We start from the raw sequence: 22,189 nt of genomic DNA on the forward strand, positions 1-22,189 counted from the left end.
AGTGTGGTGAGGCCCTCACCCAGCCGAAATAAAGATTCGTTCATGTACACACGGCCCTCATTGGCAGGCCAGGAGAGCCGATGATCGGGGGAAAAAAAACGACAAGTCCTAATGCTTCTTCTTTTTCGCGGGAGACTTCATCAAAGCTTCTTGCTGTCCCACTCCTCGCTTCACAGCTCCCTCGCACGCCGCTTGACGTGACCCGGACTCGAACTCAGACCCAGGCTGACGCGGTCCAGCCTGACCCTGTCCAGGAGCTTTGTCACCACCACCACCGTCGTCGTCGTCATCGTCGTCATCATCATCGCTCTCGTCCGCCTCTTCTCCTAGAAAACAGTAACAGAAGCTCGTTTAACACTCACACAGCGCTCTCATCATCAGCATCATCATCTGCTATACTAAACCAACCCTAACCTAACCCTAACTATAACCTAACCATAACATAACCCTATCCTAACTCTAACATCACCCTTACCTAACCCTAACCAAACCCTAACTAAACCCTAAACTAACCCCAACCTAACCCTAACCAAACCCTAAATTAACCCCAACCTAACCTAACTCTAACCTTTGTGCAAAGAGTGGACGTTATTTTTTTGGTCAATTTCAAGCGAGGCAAGAATAACCGAATTGGATGGGAGCGGTGGTGGAGTTGTTTAACGCACTGCACTATGAGCCCGGCACCACGTGTTCGATTCATGACCACGGCAATCATCAGTGGCGAGTGACATCCGATTCAGTGATGAACCTGAAGCATGGTGAAATAATCTCCACGATCGACCACGCGCAGGGAGGCCTTCATCCAGCAGTGGATTAAAAAGGGTGTCTGTAAATGAGAACCCAATGGAATATTTACAAGATCGGGAGGTAATACAGTGTACGTTAGCAGGTGCAGTAGTTCAGTGCGCTAACCACTACGCCACCGCTCCCCCACACCAACACAAAGCAGAATGTCCGACCGCCGTTCGCCACTGTGACGTCACCACGGCGTTTGTGCCAGGCTAGGTGCACACTGTGGGTGTACAAAGACACAGACTGTTTTCGGCAAGTGCTATTCGCGAGCGAGCAGCAGCAGCACCACCTATGAAGGCCGGAACTGTGGCACACGAGGGGGTGGGTGGCCAGCACCACGCCCGGCCGCCTTTGTCTCCCCGGTGGCGACGTTTATTGCCCATCACAGCACCAGCTACTCGCTTGGAGGTGTAAATACAGCAACGTCTATGCACACACACACACGCGGTGCATGTACGCGGTCTGAACCGATCGGCGTGCGCTTGACTATAGTTGAACAACACACCACAGAACACACACAAACACAGGAATCGTCATATCACTGTTTCCCAATCCACATCCTATCGCTGGGCCTAAGCCAAGGGATTCATTTTCTCTCGCGCTACGAGAGGGCCAAAGCAAAATCCCCGCGGTGGCTGCGGCTACTGAAGCAAGGCGAGAGAGAGAGGGGGGCCCACAACAACAACAACCTCCTCCTCCTCCTCCACCCCGCCACCACCGCCCAACTCGCCACGCGTTCGTTGTTTCTCCCTACCAGCCGAGCCTTCTCCACCACCGCCGCCGCCGGTAGCCGCCGCAGTCTTCTCCTGATCCACCAACTCGGTCAGTGCCTCAGAGACCTCCTCCCGGAGGGTCTGGAGGGCCCGCGCCAAGCCCCGCACGCCGCCACCGCCGCCGCCCGCGGGCACCGCGAACCGCCGCCTCTGCCCGTCGCGGTGCAGCAGCGAGGCCCGCAGCTCGGACGACATCGCCGGGGACGGTCGCTTCACGGTGGGGGGTGGAGGCTGGGAGGGTGGGGGGGTGGAGGGGCTGGGCTTGGTCGGCAGCGGGGGGGGGGTCTTAAAGACGCCTCGCCGCTGCTCCTCCTCCTGCTCTTTAACTTCTGTGTTGTCGGCCTTCAAGACTGCTGCAACTTCGCTGATAGCAGACCCCACCCCCCCATCCAGTATGTGACAGGCTACACGGTGGGATCTTTGTTGTAAATACCAAGGTTCTTTGCAAACCCACGGGCTTTTATCAGAGATTTGTTCATGAAGCAATTCAGATCTACAAACACAGACACAATTTCAACCGAGAGGATGGTTTCAAATTAAGCAACCATTGGAAAGATGTTCTAAATCGAACTAAACATTAAACTAATTTCAATGGTACAGTATATTTTTCAAGTAGTCGTACCCCAAACTTTCGCAGCTCTTATAAATTTCCTTTTCACACCAGCAAGTCCACCGGCACGTACACCACCTCCTTCCTAAAATCTGCCAATCAAATGCTATTTTTTATGCGAATTTCTTTGTCAGAACACCTTGTTTGCTCGCACACAGTTTAAAGGTCCGATGTCTGAGCGTGGTTGTGTTTCGCTAAATTATCCTGTTTGATGAGTACTAGGTGCCTCGGTGAATGTATATGCTCTGACTTTAACATAGCTATTTCTGTGACCAGTCACAAGCTAATCACTCAGTTATTTCAATGCTAAATTCTATGCTAATTCCTTTGTCAAGGGGTACCTCTGCGGATGTGTATACTTTAACTTAGCTATTTCAATGAGCCATTTCAATGCTAAATTATATACTAATTCCTTTGTCAAGGCGGTTTGTGTTTTTCTTCTCACACAGCTTAAAGGTCGTGATCTGAGCGTGGCTTCTCCCACTCCAGCGCTGTCCTCCAGACAGTCTCGTCCCTTCACCTGATGAAGGCCGCTTGTGTTGTGGCCGAAACGTCGTGATTTTTTGTTATTTTATTTTCACCTACGTGACTTTACCCAATAGAACCAAAGAGTATGGATCCTAGCAGTCACGAAAGCTTTAAATCTAGAAGGGATCTTTGTTGTTGTTGTTGGTAGTTGTGGTGGTGATGATGATGGTGGTGGTGGTGATGGGGGGCAACAGGCGTGGGGGCGGCTGGGAAGGGAAACGACCACCAACCCCACCACCAACCCCACCACCACCAACCCCACCAACAACAACACCACCAACAACACCATCACCACCAACAACACCACCACCACCACCCCCAACAACACCAACAACAACACCACCCCCACCACCAACAACAACACCACCAACCCCACCACCCCCACCAACAACACCCCCACCACCAACAACAACACCACCACCAACCCCACCATCAACAACACCATCACCACCAACAACACCACCACCCCCACCACCACCAACAACAACACCAACAACAACACCACCACCAACAACACCATCACCACCAACAACACCACCACCCCCACCACCACCAACAACAACACCACCACCAACCCCACCACCAACAACACCATCACCACCAACAACACCCCCACCACCAACAACACCACCACCACCAACACCACCCCCAACAACACCACCAACAACAACACCACCACCAACAACAACAACACCACCACCAACACCACCACCACCAACAACACCACCAACACCACCACCAACAACACCATCACCACCAACAACACCCCCACCACCAACAACAACACCACCACCAACACCACCCCCAACAACACCACCCCCAACAACACCACCACCATCAACAACAACCCCACCACCAACAACAACCCCACCACCACCCCCAACAACCCCACCACCACCACGCCACTCCTCCCCCTGCCGCCTTCCTCTTTGACCCCGGACGTTGTTCAACAAAAACAAGAAATGGCGGCAAATCGCGAAGGGAAGAAGCGAGGCCTTGACGAGGCGGGCGACGAGGGGAAGCGGGCGGTGGAGGACGACGAGGAGGATGATGAGGAGGAGGATGAAGAGGAGGAGGAGGATGCGGTGCTGTCCATGATGGAGGTGATGCAGCAGAACGAGGATCTGGAGAGCGAGGCCGATGCGGTGCTGGGCGCCAGCGACTCGGACCTATGCTCATATGCGAAGGTGACTCCACCACCATCATCATCATCTATGTAGTATAGTTTAATTTATTTGGTTTAACCCTGCGAGCCAATCGGCTCTTGATTCGGGTGCAACCGCAACAAACAATAACATTACAACAAGATACATTTAAAATTAACTGTACGCAAATTGAAACATCCCCTACAAAAGAAATACAATTTTCCAGATAAAAGCACAATTTGTTTATGCTACGTACAAAAATTTGCACAAAAAATCCCATTTTGATGTTAGATCACATTAACAATCATAATACAATATAGATTAAAATTGTAAGTATAACTCTATACTACATACAAAAAAATCGGGCTAAACTAAACCATTTTACCAATATGACTTGTAAAGTTTTACTGACTTGTAATGAATATTTCTCAATAGCAGGTCCTGTCGTGTGGTAAGAGGTAATCACATGGACCTCAGAATTAGTTACGTGAATCTTCATGTGCTTCGTTCTCTAAATTCATTACTCGTCCTTTGCATGAATTGTCTGTTCTCCCAAGCCGGGGGGTCACGGCGCCAGTCGACCACGTGGGGGACATCAGCAGGATGATGATCGCTAGCAGCAGCAGCATCAGGATCATGAGTAGGATCGTCGTATGCAGCGGTTTAAGGACGGGATCATGATGATGATCAAATATTATTACGACCGCTGCGGTTCGTCATTATCAAGCAGTCGATTTTTATAGCAGCAGCAGTAGGATCATCAGCAGCAGTAGGATGATCAGCAGGAGCATCGTCAGCAGTAGGATCATCAGCAGTAGGATCATCAGCAGCATTATCAGCAGTAGGATCATCAGCAGTAGGATCAGCAGCAGTAGGATCATCATCAGCAGTAGGATCATCATCAGCAGTAGGATCATCAGCGGTAGGATCATCAGCGGTAGGATCAGCAGCAGCATCATCAACAGTAGGATCATCAGCAGAAGGATCATCAGCAGTAGGATCATTAGCAGCATCATCAGCAGTAGGATCATCAGCAGCATCATCAGCAGTAGGATCAGCAGCATCAGCAGTAGGATCAGCGCTACCACCGCTCGTCATTATCGGCAACATCAAAGTCGGTAGCAGTCGTAAATCATCAGAAGCAGTCATTAATCGCCATGAATATTTCTCATCGTGAACGTCTACCTCGACGATCAGTGTCATTAGTCGCAATCATTATCATCATCACCACTCCGAGGTCGGTAAAATGGTTATCGCTTTGTAGTAAGTTTTGTCATAGCGAACGCTTTGGTGGGAGCAGTAGGAACACGGCTCTGTGGGCCAGCATTCGGCCAACTCCTTCCCGCCATAGGAATGTTGGAGAGTTATACCACTGGCTGGGCGCTCTCAAGAGAAGATTATGATACTAATTGTAATAAATTGGTATTATTTTATGACCTATACGTGACGATCACAGGGTTACCCGGCCACAACATCAGATTGAGGTAGGTGTATTATGCACATTAGGAGATTCTCGCCTGTTTTGCCAAATTCGCACGTGGCTTACAGTCGAATGAACGATGATTGGAATGAGTGAGTGAGTGAATGAGTGAATGAACGAATCGCCGTACAGGCCACCAATCCCCTGACCTTTTTTCTCCTCTCACCAGGGCTACGTGAGCCGCCAGGCGCTGTACGCGTGCAGCTCCTGCACGCCACGTGGCGGGGAGCCGGCCGCGATCTGCCTGGCGTGCAGCTACACGTGCCACGAGGGTCACGACCTGTACGAGCTCTACACCAAGAGGTGGGCCACACCACACCCTCCTGCACCTCCAAACACGCCTCGCCCATCCCGCACTGCACCGCCCCTCGCCGGCGCCTTAGTGCCGCATCTCACCGCATCTCACCACAACACACCGCACCGCTCCCTCCCCGGCCCTCCAGCGGCGCATCTCAACGCACCACTCCGCACCTCACCGCACAGCCCCTCACCGCCCTCAGCTCCGCATCTCACCACAACACACCTCACCGCATCTCACCTCAGCACACCGCACCGCCCCTCACCGCCCTCACCGCCGCATCTCAACACACCGCGTCTCGGCTCGCCACACCGAACCGCACCGCCGGAGCAATCGCATCTCACCCACTCTTACCCTGCGGCGGCGGAGAGTAATTTATTGTTGATCGGAGACGCGTGGATAGCAGCACTGCAGTGGATTAGAAAACGTCGATATACTGACAGATAGAAAAAAATGGGACAAACACTAAAAAGTGTGCAAAGAAACGCGGGAGATACGTACACAGAGACACAGGGATAAGAGAAAGAATGCTCATCGGAGACATCGTTTTGATCGTTTTACAAAAGTTTACTGGGCTCGAACGGGTCTGATCGCGAGAAGGGATGGTGGTCGGCAGACGTGACCGATGGCAATTCGCAGTTAAAGGAAAAGAGTTGATGTGTCTGATAGGACGACCCGCGGTTGTCTTTACTGCAGGCAGCTACCGCGCCTCCGTTTAGCACGGTTGGCTACGTACAGTGTGAAAGAAGCTCAACATATGTATGTACGCTGTAGAGATTGAGCAACGAGGTCAGTTTTACTGGACATCTGTGAAAAAAGAGCTTTGTAGCTCGTCGGATTCCTCCAGTATAAATACATATTCAGATCCGATTCGGTTGAAGTGCAGGAGTGAGATGGATTGTGCCATCGCAGAACTGTCAGGGATGGTGACGGAATCGGGAGGCCTTCATCCAGCAGTGGATAGGCCATAGGTCATGCTGATGATAGCTTTAATGGCTTTGTAAAATCAGTGAGTGGGAATGTCATAGTCAGCCTACACTTCATGGGCAGCTAGCACCGTCTCTGCTTCTGCCTCCATCGCATGGAATTCCTTCCAATGGTTATGTTTACTGCAGACAGCCACCAAATCCATGAAAACTCTTTATAATGATTCATTCTGAATGTATCATCACCTGTGATCAATTTGCTACTGGATGAAGGCCAGGTTCGTTGCGGAAGGCAGAAACCACTGCACCCACTGCTCCCACCCTCTAAGAGTTTTGTGAGAAGCCCACCTCTGTATTCTGCATTTCTGCAATGAGGCTACGGTGTTGACAAAAGTGGTGACGTTGTTGTCGGTTTGTACTTGTGCACCGCTGCTAGCAGTCCCTTGATTTTTGTACCGGAGGGAGGATGGATGAGAAAACAATTTTTGTTCTTTGCGGTGCACTGCACATCGGCTAACATTTTGCCTGCCCCAGTCATCGTTTAAAAAAAACACATTTCTAACCCCACCACTACTGTACTGTGTGTGCGCGCGCCGTGCGTAAGGCGAGCCGTGCCACGTGTGCCTTGTTGTTTTTCAGAAATTTCCGCTGTGACTGCGGCAACGCTCGATTCCCTGGCGTTGCCTGCAAACTTCTGCCCGTAAGTTGCAGCGTGCTGCGGGGCACTTCTTTTTTTTTTGCCTCGCTCTTCGGTGCCGGTGGGTGGATGCCGGTCAAATTTTAGCGCAACCAAAGACCTAAATTTGGATGGCCGTAATGGGTTATTTGATTCCTTTCCCTGTTACCAAATCGCCACAGAATGTGGCTGATCTCGTCGGATGTCAGAAACCAAGCGGCATTAAGCATGGACATTGCATGTGTGTATGCATGTTGAACTTTTTTCGCACCGTACGTAGCCAACCTTGCTCATCGGAGGTGGATGGGTGACCACCGTGTGTGAAACAGGTGTTGTCGGCTGTTGCAGGTCTACGTTGTCAGCAGAAGGCACTGCAGCAGAATCCATAGTGGTACTGTACTATGATATAACGTCTATGCCCCTTACCTTCACCAACCCACACTGAGCAGTGTGGTGAATTATAATCAAATAACCCGCACTGCCTGGGGAGGCCCTCATCAGCCGGTGGATTACATGTTAATTTATTTGGGTATATATATCAAGTTATAAGTTTTGATTTCGGTAACATTTTTGTGATCTCTTTGGCTTTTATCTGCGAATGGCATACAGGACAAAGAGGCATCGAATCCCGGCAACAAATACAACCACAACTTCTTTGGGTTGTACTGCACCTGCAAGAAGCCCTACCCTGATCCGGACGACAAGGTGAGAGTGATTATAAGGGTAGCAAATCTTCTTCACGGGACCTAACTGATGTCCTTAGCTCGGTCGGCATTCTCACTCGGATCAGCCTAACCTGACAGTAGCTGCATCTCCAATGATCAACCGAACATTACAGTAAAACCCTTGGATTGCGAGCATAATTCATTCCGGAAATGTGTTTGTAATCCGAAGCACTCGTATAAACCAAGTGAATTTCCCCATAAGAAATCATGCAAACTCAGATGATTCGTTCCACAACCCAAAAATATTCATATAAAATGATTAATACAAAATACCTTTTTATATTTTTATTATTTAAATTTAATATAAAGTCATCAAATTTATTAATTAAATTTCATTGTGGCTGGTGTGAGGGAGACGAGAGAGAGGAGAGGAGGAGGAGCCTTATTGTGTAGGGTGACTTTCACTGTCACTAACGGAATCACTGCTATCTGTTGGCTTACTGGAATATTTTTCTTTTTGTGCGACTTTAACAAGGAACCTATCCAATGACACTTGCTTTTGCCTCCTTTTGAGGATTTCGCTTGCACTGCTGCAGCCTTATTCGGGTGGTGCTTTTCTAAAGAACAGTCACTAGACTTGGACACAAAATAAAAATGATGCTTTACGCACACACACGTGGTCACAACACTATACTGTAGTAAACAGTATACACGTGGTCACAACACTATAGTACTCTAGTAAACAGTATACCCGTGGTCACAACACTATAGTACTGTAGTAAACAGTATACACGTGGTCACAACACTATAGTACTGTAGTAAACAGTATACACGTGGTCACAACACTATAGTACTCTAGTAAACAGTATACCCGTGGTCACAACACTACAGTACTATAGTAAACAGTATACACGTGGTCACAACACTATAGTACTGTAGTAAACAGTATACACGTGGTCACAACACTATAGTACTCTAGTAAACAGTATACCCGTGGTCACAACACTATAGTACTGTAGTAAACAGTATACACGTGGTCACAACACTATAGTACTGTAGTAAATAGTATACACGTGGTCACAACACTATTGTACTGTAGTAAATAGTATACACGTGGTCACAACACTATAGTACTCTAGTAAACAGTATACCCGTGGTCACAACACTATAGTACTGTAGTAAACAGTATACACGTGGTCACAACACTATAGTACTGTAGTAAATAGTATACACGTGGTCACAACACTATAGTACTGTAGTAAACAGTATACACGTAGTCAAAACACTATAGTACTGTAGTAAACAGTATACACGTAGTCACAACACTATAGTACTGTAGTAAACAGTATACACGTGGTCACAACACTATAGTACTGTAGTAAACAGTATACACGTGGTCACAACACTATAGTACTGTAGTAAACAGTATACCCGTGGTCACAACACTATAGTACTGTAGTAAACAGTATACACGTAGTCACAACACTATAGTACTGTAGTAAACAGTATACACGTGGTCACAACACTATAGTACTGTAGTAAACAGTATACACGTGGTCAAAACACTATAGTACTGTAGTAAACAGTATACACGTGGTCACAACACTATAGTACTGTAGTAAACAGTATACACGTAGTCACAACACTATAGTACTGTAGTAAACAGTATACACGTGGTCCAAACACTATAGTACTGTAGTAAACAGTATACACGTGGTCCAAACACTATAGTACTGTAGTAAACAGTATACACGTAGTCACAACACTATAGTACTGTAGTAAAGAGTATACACGTGGTCACAACACTATAGTACTGTAGTAAACAGTATTCGCTCACACGGATGTTGACTATACGAGTGAGGCACGCCGACTGAGACCGAGCATGGGAGATGATTACCCACAATCCCGCAGCGAGAGAGAGAGAAAAAACATCGGCTCAGTTGTGATCACATGACGCTCGGCAGACAAAGCTAAAATTTATTGAAAATTTTTGCTCGTATTGCAAATCACTCGCAGACCAAGTTACTCGCAATCCAACTGTATACACACACATCCAAGCAATCAAACGGCTAACGTTCATGCAGACCAGACCGTCGACTAACATACCATCCAACCGTGTCTCCTATGACACAATTATTAGGAGGCATCAAAACGAATCGCACCCCACACTCCCAGAGACAATGCAAACTGTTGTTATAAATTCACTCGTTTGGTTAATCGTATTTTCTTTGTACTTCCTGCTCTGGTAACGTTTAATATTTAGTCGAAGGCATAAATTTACCTGTGGTGAAAATTTTGTTGGAACCTTTTGTCCACGTAGACTCCTGATGAAATGATCCAGTGCATCATATGCGAGGACTGGTTACACGGGCGGGTAAGTACAAGATGCAGCCCTTGTCCTCCATGGCACATTGTACCACATCTCCATGAACCACAGAACTACACACATGCGTTGGGACCAGTGTTCATTTAGTAAAATATGTCGGTTTTTTTCGTCTCGGTCAAGTCAACGACAGCCTGTGGAATTCTATTTGTAATCTTTGCGGATTTTGTTCGTCGAGTCGACTTTGTGGATACTTATCAAGCCAAATGTCCTCTTTGGTCTTCCTCACTGCACCTAAGTCTCCACCTAAGTCTCCAATAATGTGACTAAATTATCTTACTCTGCCGCTTTCTTGAGACTTGTTATTTGCCCTGACATGTTCAATCACGCTTAGTTCGTTGGCAAAACATGCATAGTCATCATCGCGCTTGATGATTTTCGTCCATTCAAAGCCGTCTTTGCATGTTGAACCGTACGTAGCCAACTGTGCTAATCGGAGATGCGGGCGAGGGAAATAAATTAGATTTTTTTTCATCACTTTATAAACGAGTTTTCAATTTGCGAATGGCTATACGAAAACGCTCCATTGACTCGCCACGTTCGTTTCGTAAAACGAAACTTAAACTGCTGGTCGGGACGCACCTCTCTCCGTGTTCGCGCAGCACCTGGGCGTGGAGGCGCCGGAGAGCGTGGAGTACCACGAGATGGTGTGCGGGGGCTGCATGGCGCGCTGCTCCTTCCTGTGGGCCTACGCCGTCCCGTCCGCAGGTGACACCGTCGCTCGCGTGGCCCGACCGTGCAGGCGGTGCAGCGGCACCGGGGCTCGCAAGGGGGGCGCGGAAATGGAGTGACGAGATCGGTTCGCGCGCGGAAACTAGATGGATCGTTGCATCGCGAGACCCTCGGAGAAAGAGAGGATGGCGACGTCTTGGGGAGACCTACATCCGTGTAACCCTGCCTGTACATTTTTAGTGGCATTTAATACATTTTCAGTATACAGTCGATTATTGATTACACCCGGCGGCTTCGGTAGGGGGATGGGGCGCCGGATTTTCAAAAACGCTGGATAATCACATTAATTAAAATAGCTTACTTGTGCTCATACTTGTATGATATGTTTTTAGGTGTTTTTCAATTTGTTTACGATGTGAAATTGGCATAAATGAAAATACAAATAGACAAAAATAAATATATTGTAAAAAGTTACTGTATTTACTGTACCATACCACTCAAATCTCGAAGACTGTATGGGGTGATGTATATACTTGCAGTATTTTCATTGTTTTATTTGTATGTAGTGTATAATGCACTATATATTATTTAACACTGACATCAAGCATAGCTATTTTTTTTTTGTCACACACATAGTGCCGATTGCCGGACTGGCTACAGCCTTTGGAGCGGTTTTGCCGGCTCAGCCCCGGGATCGCTGGATAATGTTGGAAGCCGGATGATCGCGCGCCGGATAATCGACGATCAACTGTAATTGGACGTGTTCGCATTGAGTGTGGCGTGCAGCCTTCACTTCTCGGTCTGTCGCCCCCCCTTGGCCCCACCCGACCTGCAGTGGTGAAGCTCGTCAACGAGGAACACGAAGGCTCGCTGGTCGTCGACGATTCCCCGCGCAGGTCCCGCGCCGAGGTGACCTCGAGCGGGACCGCCCGCGAAGACGGCGTCAAGGTAATGATGGGGCGGATTGAGGTGGCCGGTGCCGCTGTGGGCCGTCGGAGCAACTGAAAAACCTGGGTTCGAATCCATGTTTCGGCCGCCTGTGATTGATAGACTGGATTCTCACGTGCACAGAGGCCCACAAAACTCGCGTAACGTCTCGTAACCCCCCCCCCCCTCCCCCACCCGCGACCGTCACGGCGAGTGGAGACCCTCGTCCGGCAGTGCATTGACAGCAAGGGCCGTGCTCGTGCGCGTGTTGGCGCGCGCGCACACACCCGTCGCGACATCTCTTGTGGTTTACGAGGGCGCTCGTTCTATCGCTTTGCTCAGCCGTCGCCCGGCGACGAAGACGGTAGCGAGGAGAGCGAGGCGCCGGTGGTGCCAAAGGAGGAACCTCGCGACGGCGCCCCGACGCCCAGGGAGAACGGGGCCGGCGCGGCAGAGCAACGTTCCCCCTGCCTGCTGACGGAGCTGCGCGCCGGGGCGGTCGCCGCTGCCCAGCCGCCCGGCGGCACCGCCACGTTCTGGCCGCAGCAGTGGCGCTGCAAGCTGTGCTCTTGCGCGTCGTGCCAGGCGAGTGCGCCAAACGCGAGGAGTGGCGAGGCGGAGCGAGGGAGGATGTTGCGCGTGGCCCGGCAGCGCCGGAGTTGCCACCTCTTGAGATGGACAAGCAAACGCGGACGCTTGATGGCAAGAGGGATATCTCGCCGGAGGGGAAGAAAGGAGAAGAAGCTCGAGTTAACGCATTGTCTCGGGGCGGTGTATTATCATTACGGAATTGACAGCAAACGGGAGTTTAAAAATGAATGACATTTCCCTGGAGAGCCGTCTCAAAAAGAGGACAATGCTGGGAAAACCAGGGCAGGTGGGAGCACCCGAGGCAACGCCCTTAGCCGTAACTGAAAGATGGACTGAGCCACGCCTGATGACCCCAGTTCGATTTCCAGTGATGGCTAACATCGAAGGCGATATCTAAACAAATTCTATCGCTCTTTTCACTTCACCATTGTGGGGAGGCCTTCATCCAGCAGTGGATTGACAAAGGGGCTGTATTTAGTTTCCATTAGTTCATGTCGTGGCATGTACAAACCTGGGCAGTCCAAACGTTTCACTCGAAATATGTCACAGCGTTCAGAAGAAATGAATTAAACATGTATTTGATAGAGAATGATGCTGCTGGACATAGCAGCCAAAATAAGCGCAGCTTCGTCTATAATATCTCCACAAATAAACTCCACTTGGCTATGATCCTTAATAGGCACACACTGTGCCCTTGATTCCAAACAAGGATTTATATCTGCGTGCGTATTTATATGTAAAATGCAGTTGAGGTAAAGGTTAAGCTGACTAGTACGGCTATGGGGGGTATTTGTACAGTATGAGAACATGACTGCAGGTTCCCTTATGGAATGGTGGAACGTTGTAAGCTGCTTTGCTTTGCTCTAATATATTGACTTACGTAGCGCAAGCACCAACCCTCACCATCGCTCATGTGCAGGAGATATTTTATTATTTTCTCTTGCCATTGGATGCGGTGCTGTAATTAAACACTTGACGGATTCATTTGTCATTGACGCTGCATTGCAGCCGTTCCGTTCACTTACTGCCTAAATCCATATAAAAAAAAGGTATTTTAGAATTCCTCCGTGGCAAGCGTTGCTGGATATGTGATTCATCGTATGTTTTCATTAGCCGGTGGGTTAATGACGGAGGCCAGGATAGAGTGGGTGGGGCTGTCACCTTCATGGGTTATCCCGCCACTGCATGCAAAAGCTGGTTGCTGTAGTACTTTCGGGGCATGACGTGGCTACCAACCAGCGCAGAACAAGCCTTGTGAAGTCTGCTGCACCTAATGCCGATGACCCTCACGTCGTGGGGAGCAGTTTGATTGACAAAGCAGGTTAATGACAATGGCCTCGGCCACGTATGCGTGTGTGTTGAACTTCTTTCGCACTGCACGTCGCCAAACGCGCTAAACGGAGGTGCGACTGACGCTCGTGCATCGGCGGGTCGACAGAAGGGCTCTCCACGTTCACGCGAGCCGTCGCATTCTCCCAGCATGTTGGTTTCATAAGGTGTATGTATTAAATGATGACAAAGCACACCGGCGAAATACGAACTTGATTTTCGTGTTAAACTGCGCGTCGTCGACAGGCGATGTACGACGAGCTGGGCGTGCGCTTTCTCCTGGACGAGGCGGACACGGTGCAGGCCTACGAGGCGCGCGGGAAGCTCGGGGCGGACAGCGTCGGAGGAGGAGGGGGCAGGGCGGCCGGGTCCAGCGCGGGGGGCGCGGACCCCCTCATGGCGGCGCTGGGCACCATGAACCGCGTGCAGCAAGTGGAGCTCATCAGCGGTACCTCCTCGTCCTGCTCCTTCGATTCATCCCAATCCTGCTTTCACTCCTGCGCCTCCCTTCACTCCTCCTTTCGCTCCTCCTCTTGACGTTCTCCTCCTGCTGCTCCTTGCTCCCAGTCACTCTTTTGCTCCTTCTCCCAACACCTCCTTTTCCGCGTCTCGCTCCTGCTCCTGTACCTCCTCCGTCATTTTGCTGCTCCTCTTCCTCATCCGTCCACTCTCCTGCTCCTCCTTCTGCTCCTCCTCCACTTCTTGCTCCTCATCCGCCTTTTACTTCTCTTTCCTCCTCCGCCTGCTCCTCTTCCCTTCACCCTTGCTCCCTCCTCTGCTCGTTCTAATCTTGTTTTTTGTTAAACCACGGCGGGGGGGCAACCCTCTTCTTTACTGAGGGTTCAATATGGGGGGCAACCGCACCCCGTCAATTGGCCAAGCAATTACCTCGGTTTTAAAACAGAAACATGTGTGGGCGCTACGGTGGCGAGATGTTAACTATCTCGCCAGTTCTCCACAAGGTCGCGGGTTCGATCCCGACCCTGACGCCTGTATATGTGGAGTATTCACGTTTCTCCTTATGGTCGCGTGGATTTTTGTCCGGGTCCTCCGGTTTTCCCTCCACATTTAGAATCAACGTCACGCGTTCAGAGTATTAGAGTAAGGACCACAAGCTGTAAATTTCCGCAGGATAAACCACTTCGTTGAGCTATTATTTGTGATAGCCAGGTCGCTTCTGAAAAAGAGCTGTATAACTCAGTGGGCATTACCTGGTTAAATTAAAAATACAAATACTTCATAGGCTTACGTTTATTCAGTACATAGGCCACACTGCCAGTGTAGTCCTGTAATGTTTTATTGGCTTAACAACCTAACACTCTGCGTCCCTGGAGTGTAACTAGAGCTGACGAGTAACCGAGCCTGGTCACTTTGAGAGACAAGGCAGATTACACGAGAGACTAGAAATAGGATCGTAGATTTATAAACATGCAGGTTAAAGACATCGTTGTTACTGTTAACACTGCAAAGTTGGTTTCTGCAAGGTGTGTCACTAGAAAGGACGATGGCACCCGATAGGTTACGACCGCTGCAGAGATGGAGGGATGAAATCGGCTCACGAGCAGGCGGAGGGTGGAATCCGATGAGCTATAAAGCTCTTTTTCACATGTCCAGTAGTGGCGGCTTAGAACGCCACAATTGTTACGTTGTAGGACCGCGAGAAATGGTGACGCCCTCGTCCGGCAGCGGATTGATCATTGCGATGATGCTGACGACGACGAAGGGCGGTGGTGATTGTTGTGAAAAACGTCGGGGATGTGTCCGCGGCGACGCCGTGACTGACGCGGCTGCGACGCGTTACCACCTCCAGAGTACAACGACCTGAAGACGGAGCTCATGGACTACCTGAAGCACTTCGCCGACGAGGGGAAGGTAAAGCCCCACCAACGCGTCTTCTCGCTTGCTTGCATGCACGCGAATTTGCACCGCTGCGCGGAATAATGTTACGAGAGCAAATTTATAAACAAACATTCCTGCTAACGGCAAGTGCCGTTAGCAGGAATATATTTCGCTCGGTGTGCTACACAAGGTAGGGGGGGGGGGTGTTGTGGCCAGCGTGTGGCGCCTGGCAGTCTCCCTGTCCTCAGTGCTGCCGTTCGCGTACCACGTGCAGCTACTCATTCAAGGATAAGGTAGCTTTGGGAAGAGGCTTTGGAGAGGTTCAGGTATCTCACCGATTAGCATGTTTGGCTACGTACGGTGCGAAAGAAGTTCAACATGCATACGTACGCGTCCAGGAATCGAACCTAGGTTGCTGAGTTCATGCCGCAGGGCACAAACCACTGCGTCGCTGCTCCCATCATCCACACGCACACACGCGCAGAAAAGAAACTGGCTTGACACAGCCTGTTTAGCTGAACGATTAATGCACAACCCGCTTAAAATTATTACATTCTTAATGGTAAAATGTATAACCCACCTCAGTGAAGTAGTTGATATATTTTTTTACCTTTCGGCCAAAACAGCTGCATCAAACTTATTTGTACAGAGCGGCACCGACAGGGAATCCAACCTCGGAATGCCGAGAGCATAGCACGGTGCACCAACCACGGCGCCGCCACTCCACCCCCGACAGCACCACCATGTCGTAGGGGTTGTGTTGTGTTATATTTCTTGGGAAACATCGCAGCTGCGGTTTGCTCAATGCGAACAACACTCTCTCTTTCTCTCTCTGTCTGCTCGGGTGTTCACACGCGGCGCGGCTCATCTTCACCCACCGCCACAGAAGGGGGCCTCGTCCCGACGGACATTACCAACCTTCCTCCAGTGGCGACCGGGAACCGCCGTGTTTATTCTTGGCGATGTTGGAAGCCACGAGTAATCACGAGTTTCCAAGAAGCCATTCCGCACCGGGCAGGCTTGTAGCGATTATAGCCCGAATTAAGTGCCGTAATTTGGATGGGGTTTTTTTTCGTGATAGAGCGACCTCATTCATGTTACAGCTGCACTGGGAGCGTGTCGAAGTGTGTCTTGACTTAAAGTTTTCGTGACTGCAGGAATTTACATTCTTTGGGTCTTTCGGTAAAGTCACGTAGATAGGTTCAAAGAAGATAACAACAAAAACTACGACGTTTCGATCACAACACAAGCAATCGGCATCAGGAGGAAAAAATAGGAAAAAAGAGCTCTTTTTTTCCTTCTGATGACGACCGCTTGTGTTGTGATCGAAACGTAATTTTTGGTTATTTTTTGTTATTTTTTTTTACACCTATCGACGTGACTTAACCGAAAGACCCAAAGAATATTGTCTTTCGTTTTACATTGTATGTTGAACTTCTTTCGCACCCTTCGTGACCAACTTTGCTTAATCGGAGATGAATTGATCTGCAATCATTGCTCCCTCAGGTGGTGAAGAAAGAGGACATCACGGAGTTTTTCCAGAGCATGCAGTCTCGCAAGCGACGGAGGAGCGAGAGCAACCACATGGTGTACCACTGCAAATGAAGACTCCATTAAGCCCCCGGCGCGCGCACCGTAACCGCGCTCGCGTACGCGCAAGTCAGCCAGCCGGCGAGCCAGCCAGCGAGGCAGCCAAGGAGCCAGCCAACTGGCGAACCAGCCGGCCGGCCAGTTTGCCAGCTGGCAAGTTTGCCGGCCGGAGAGCCTGCGGGCTAGAGAGCCTGTGGGCTAGCGAGCCTTCCGGCCGTCAAGCTTGCCGGCCGGCTAGCCTACCGGCAAGCGGGCCATCAAGCCGGCGGAGCCAGCTGGCCAGCACTTTCTCCGCTCATCCCGCTCGTGTCACGCGTCAGAGGCCGATTCTCTTAGAGCCGGTGCTCCGACAACGTGCGTTCCGGTCGTGCGGCGTGCCGTTCCACGCGGTGTCCCAATATTTTGGCCCACTCGCTTGGGAGTTCCCGAAGAAGCTCGCGGCGCGCGGAGGGCAAAAGAAACGCACACGAGAGAGCGCAGTACGGCCCAACCGCGAAGATCTAAGCGGCCGGGCGCTTGTTTAGCTGGTCGCGTGAACTCGCGAATCATTTACCTGCGTTCGGGGAAGCGCTTCCGCTAACATTGGGATGCGAATTAAGGAGTCTCGGGAGTTGTTTTGTAAAAAAAAAATTTCACACTGCCATTCGCCCATACGGATACGAGGCTTAAGATTTCTCATCTCTTCGTCCGCTCTCTTGAGTTTCCGCTAAGATGATTAAAGTTTTTTTTAGGTTTTTTTCACAGCGATCGTACGATGTTCATGTGCGAACGTTAATCTGTTACGCTCTTAAATGTGCTTCTGCTGCGTGATGTCGAAAACAAGCACAGAACGTGAATTTGTATAGCGAGCCTCGGCGAGTGATGGCGATCCGCCAATTAGGTGGTCGTTTCCATCGAAAGAGGAGATTCTTTTTTCACATCCCCGCTCAATCTCGCACACGGTTTGTGCTGCGGGAAAAATACGTCGGCTTGACAGCAAACTGAAAGGGTTGTGTTCCAGTTCAGCCGTTGGCGTGTCGGTAAATAGCAGCGAGTGATGCGATCGCATTTTTTCACAACGTAATGCGCTTCAAGGGATGCTTTCACGGCAACTACGTTAGGTAGGTCGCATTCGTAGAGAAGCTACGCGAGTTTTTAATATTTTGTCACGAGCTTTGTTGGGGGTTTACCCCCCCCCGCCCGCTTAAGTTGCATTGCTGCGCGATTCTCTTATCGCAAAGTTGCTCGGTCTGTCCAAAGTTTACGTGCGTTTTAATGTGTGGCAGCACACGTTTGGACGTGAAGCTCACGCGGCCGCATTGTTTTCACGTCGTCTGCCACGCAGCAGCCGCGCCGGGGTTTTTGCGGGCGTGACATTTCCCAATCGTGAATGTGATCCACCCGACACAAGCGTTTATCGTTAGAGCTGCACCACCCGAACACAGACTTGTAGGTTGGCGCAACAACAGCACACGCTCGCTTCCGTTATCATTGCGTTATGTTATTCCCTTTCGATTTGTAATCTTATTTGTCGTAAATGTTTCTGGCTTTTTTTGCGATTTGCGTCGGTGCTCGCGTTTGTTGTGGAGCGTCTGCGGTGCGAGTTTAGTGTAGGCCACGTGCACCAACGGACCAACTCCAACCCACCCACGTTGTGTCGGTAATGCACGCATGCAGGCACGGAGGACTGACGCGCGTGCCCCTAACCTGGTGTTCACGGGAAGAGTCGGTGCGCGATTCCAAGTGGTGGCCAAGGTGGTTTCAGGGTGTCGGAGGCACCTGAGTCAACGGCACTGCTGAAGTCCTGGGTGTGAGTCCCAATTTTTAAGTTGCCTGGAATTTTAATTGGTCCTCAAGCATAGGAAGAGTTTATGGGTCCCCCCAACCCGGTCACAAATGACTGCACAAAAATATCCATAATTATACAAATTATTCGGCACTTAAAATTTGGCAAAATTCGCCTGCAAGAAAATAAACGAAATTTCCCTTCTTGAACCTCTCCCGGGACACCAGTGTAAGAGAATGGCCACTTGATGGATAAGGTTGCAGAATTAACTGAAGTCTGCTCAAGGCCTCATCCGTAACAGGGCCACAACTATTATGTTCCATGTGAAGGGTGTTGGTCACGTGTCAAACCAATTTTTTTTTACTAATTCTCAAGAGCTGGAATTTTAGGCAAATGTATTTGCAAAAACCAAATTGTAATGGTAGAGTCTAAGGAAATGTACATAGGTCGGGTGGGCCTTGCTGCTGCTGGCATACCCCGTGGAGTTAAAGTGGTCATGAGGAAAAATGTGGCATTGGAGTGTCAAATGCAGACACTCGCCAGTAACGACAGGCGGGTGTCAATGCTTTTTGCCGTACGTGTACTTTTCCACACGCTTCTGTTTGTGAGTAAATGCATTTTGATTGCGTTATTTGAGAGTTTTTCTTTTTTTTAAACAGGACAAGTGTTATCTTTAGTGGTGTTTAAGAGTTTGCGTGCATTTTTCTCCATTGGATTTATGATTACGTTGGAACCGATGTCTAGTGAGCTATATGTTGCCTCATGATTCTTGTACATGCGTGGTTATTAACATGCAGTTGAAATAAAATGTAACGCCTCGTCAAATATTTCTATCCCTTGATTACCTTCCAAGTGCCAATATTGCAGACTCAGTTATTTGCTTTTGTATGCTTTTATTTAGAATATAGTGAGGGGGGTTAAATTGACATTTTCTATTCATTGTGATGTGCATATGGAACAGGAATTCTTAATTTTTCGTACACTAGAATTTCGGTGGCCTTATTCTAGCTCTTTCCTACAAAAGAAATCTGGACTCGATTGTATGTAGGCTGTGTAGGCATGTATGCTGACAAATTTTATTTTTGGGGGAGTGAAAAAAATTGTTGGTGGGGGAGGGCGTTTGGTCTACAATTGTTGTGAACCTATTGGATCAACTTCTTACCCCCGTCTCTAGTGGGGGGGGGGTCCACTTTCTATGACTTTTTTATCGGGTCTTCTGAAAGGCGGTATTATTTACTTAACAGAATGCCGGGCTTTTACGATATAGATGTATTGATTCATAATGAGTGGATAAGTTCCATGACAGGCAGTACAGCTGGATTGAATGCCGAAGAATCATAACATTTTTGTTAAGTATAATATTTGAATGCAAACAATATCGCTTGAGTGTTTCACGAGTAATTTACAGCACCTCTGTGATGGTCACAAAAATCAAGGTCATCGGAAGAAGCAGCAGCAGCAGTCGTGGTATCATCCGCAAATACATCATTATCAGAAACGTCATCGGCAACAACAAAAATCGTCCGTCACAATCATCACCCTGTAGACATTGTCCGCGAGACGTCTCGCGCGAGTATATCGATGACCCCTAGCGTACACCAACAGTAATTGCGTTCAAGTCAGCAGCCTCCAGCAACGTCAGCAAACAATCAAAGGTATTTACATCAAATGCCATCGGGAGAATCGTCATAGAAAATAGTCGTTGCATCGTCAGTATCCTTAACACCATGGGTAATCACCAGAAGCGTCGGTTATCAAAATCCGCAGCAGCGTCAGTTTTATGAACACCATTCCTGTTTCAGTCTCATTGGAGACTTGATTACGTAAGTGATCATAATTCATTATTAATATTCCGTGGATCCTCGCCACCAAAGCCGTCATTCTCACACACGGAATCTGGCCTCGACCAACGCCATTCGTTTTTCATTAGGTAAACATCATCGCCGTCGTAAAATTACAAAGCATCAACAGCGATTGTCATCAAAAACATCCTCATCGGAATTAGTATCGTCATCCGTATCAGAAGGCCCATCGTCGTAATCATCATCAAGGGCACCGTTATCGTTCGTGAGTCTCATTTGAGACACCGCTGCACGGTTACATAAGTGACCACGATCGTTCGTTATAAAATATCCTGCGGGTCGCAACCAAATATTCCGCCATCCTCGCCACGCGCCGAGTCCCATTGGCCCCGAGCGACCACCCAATCGAGTTCGTGACTCCAGAAGCCGGCTCGCTCTCACTCGCCGTGCCCAGCTCCGAGTCATCCTCCTGCTCCTCCTCCTCTCACCCTCCACTCTCACGGTTCGCGTCCTCTTCCCAGGGTCGGCGTCATTCACGTGGCCATGGCTCTTCTTCGTCGGGCGCAGGGAGCGATGCTCCGGGCAGCTTTGCAGGGTCCTTCTCGAGTCGCGGTCCCCCGTGCCGCAATTCATTCGGGACCCCCAGAAGTGAAGATCGGAGTTAGGGTAAGTAATGTGTGAGTGTGTGTGTGCTGTTAGCGCGCTGTTGGTTAGCGCTACGGTGCGCTACGAACCGGGTGGCCCGAGTTTGATTCTCGCTCACGGCCAACACCAGTGACGACTAATCCGAACCGGTCCTGGGACCTTCCCTAGGTCGACTCAGCCTTAAATGAGTACCTGGTGCGGTGGGTGCACAACCGCCACTGGGGAGACAAAGACGGCCGGGCGTGGTGTTAGCCACCCACCCCTTCGTGTGCCGTACCGGACTTCATAGGTGCTCGCTAACAACACTTGCCCCAACAGCCTGCTCAGGCTATACGAGGGATCTTTGTCTTTTTTTGTTAGCGCGCTGCGCTACCAACTCAGTTCCCGCTCGCGACCAACAGCAGTGACGAATATCTGAACAAGTCCTGGGTCTCCTCTAGGTCGACTGAGCATCAAATGAATACCTGGTGCGATGTATAAAACATCGCCACTCGGGAGACAAAGGCGGCCCGGCGTGCTGCTGATCACCCCCCCCCCCCCCCCCCCCATCGTGTGCCGTACCGACCTTCAGTATGTTGTGGCCACACGGGGGATCTTAGCTGCTGTTGCGCACCTAGCCTGGCACAGACGCCGCGGTGAGTGCCACTGAGGGCTGCGTGCGTGCGCGTCGTGAAGGTCGCTGGCGTAGCGGGCGCACTGCTCCGCCACGAACCCGGCGAGCCGCAATCGAATTCGCGTCCAGGGCGAACGTCA

The 22,189-nt window shown here is 49.7% G+C and overlaps 1 protein-coding gene across 1 annotated transcript; it reads left to right on the forward strand.

The window, feature by feature from the left end:
- Positions 1-2,778: 2,778 nt before the first annotated feature.
- UBR7 (ubiquitin protein ligase E3 component n-recognin 7) lies at positions 2,779-19,814 on the forward strand. Its single transcript, XM_032962927.2, has 11 exons — positions 2,779-3,890; positions 5,498-5,631; positions 7,192-7,252; positions 7,838-7,933; positions 10,214-10,267; positions 10,879-10,984; positions 11,784-11,896; positions 12,218-12,460; positions 14,042-14,243; positions 15,606-15,667; positions 17,141-19,814. The coding sequence occupies exons 1-11, from the start codon at positions 3,666-3,668 to the stop codon at positions 17,237-17,239; spliced, it is 1,395 nt and encodes a 464-aa protein (XP_032818818.2). The 5' UTR covers positions 2,779-3,665; the 3' UTR covers positions 17,240-19,814.
- Positions 19,815-22,189: the final 2,375 nt, after the last annotated feature.

Source organism: Petromyzon marinus, chromosome 29 (assembly GCF_048934315.1).
Source record: "Petromyzon marinus isolate PM22_M1 ecotype Great Lakes invasive population chromosome 29, UKy_Petmar_22M1.pri1.0, whole genome shotgun sequence".
In the NCBI taxonomy this organism is placed as follows: domain Eukaryota; kingdom Metazoa; phylum Chordata; class Hyperoartia; order Petromyzontiformes; family Petromyzontidae; genus Petromyzon; species Petromyzon marinus.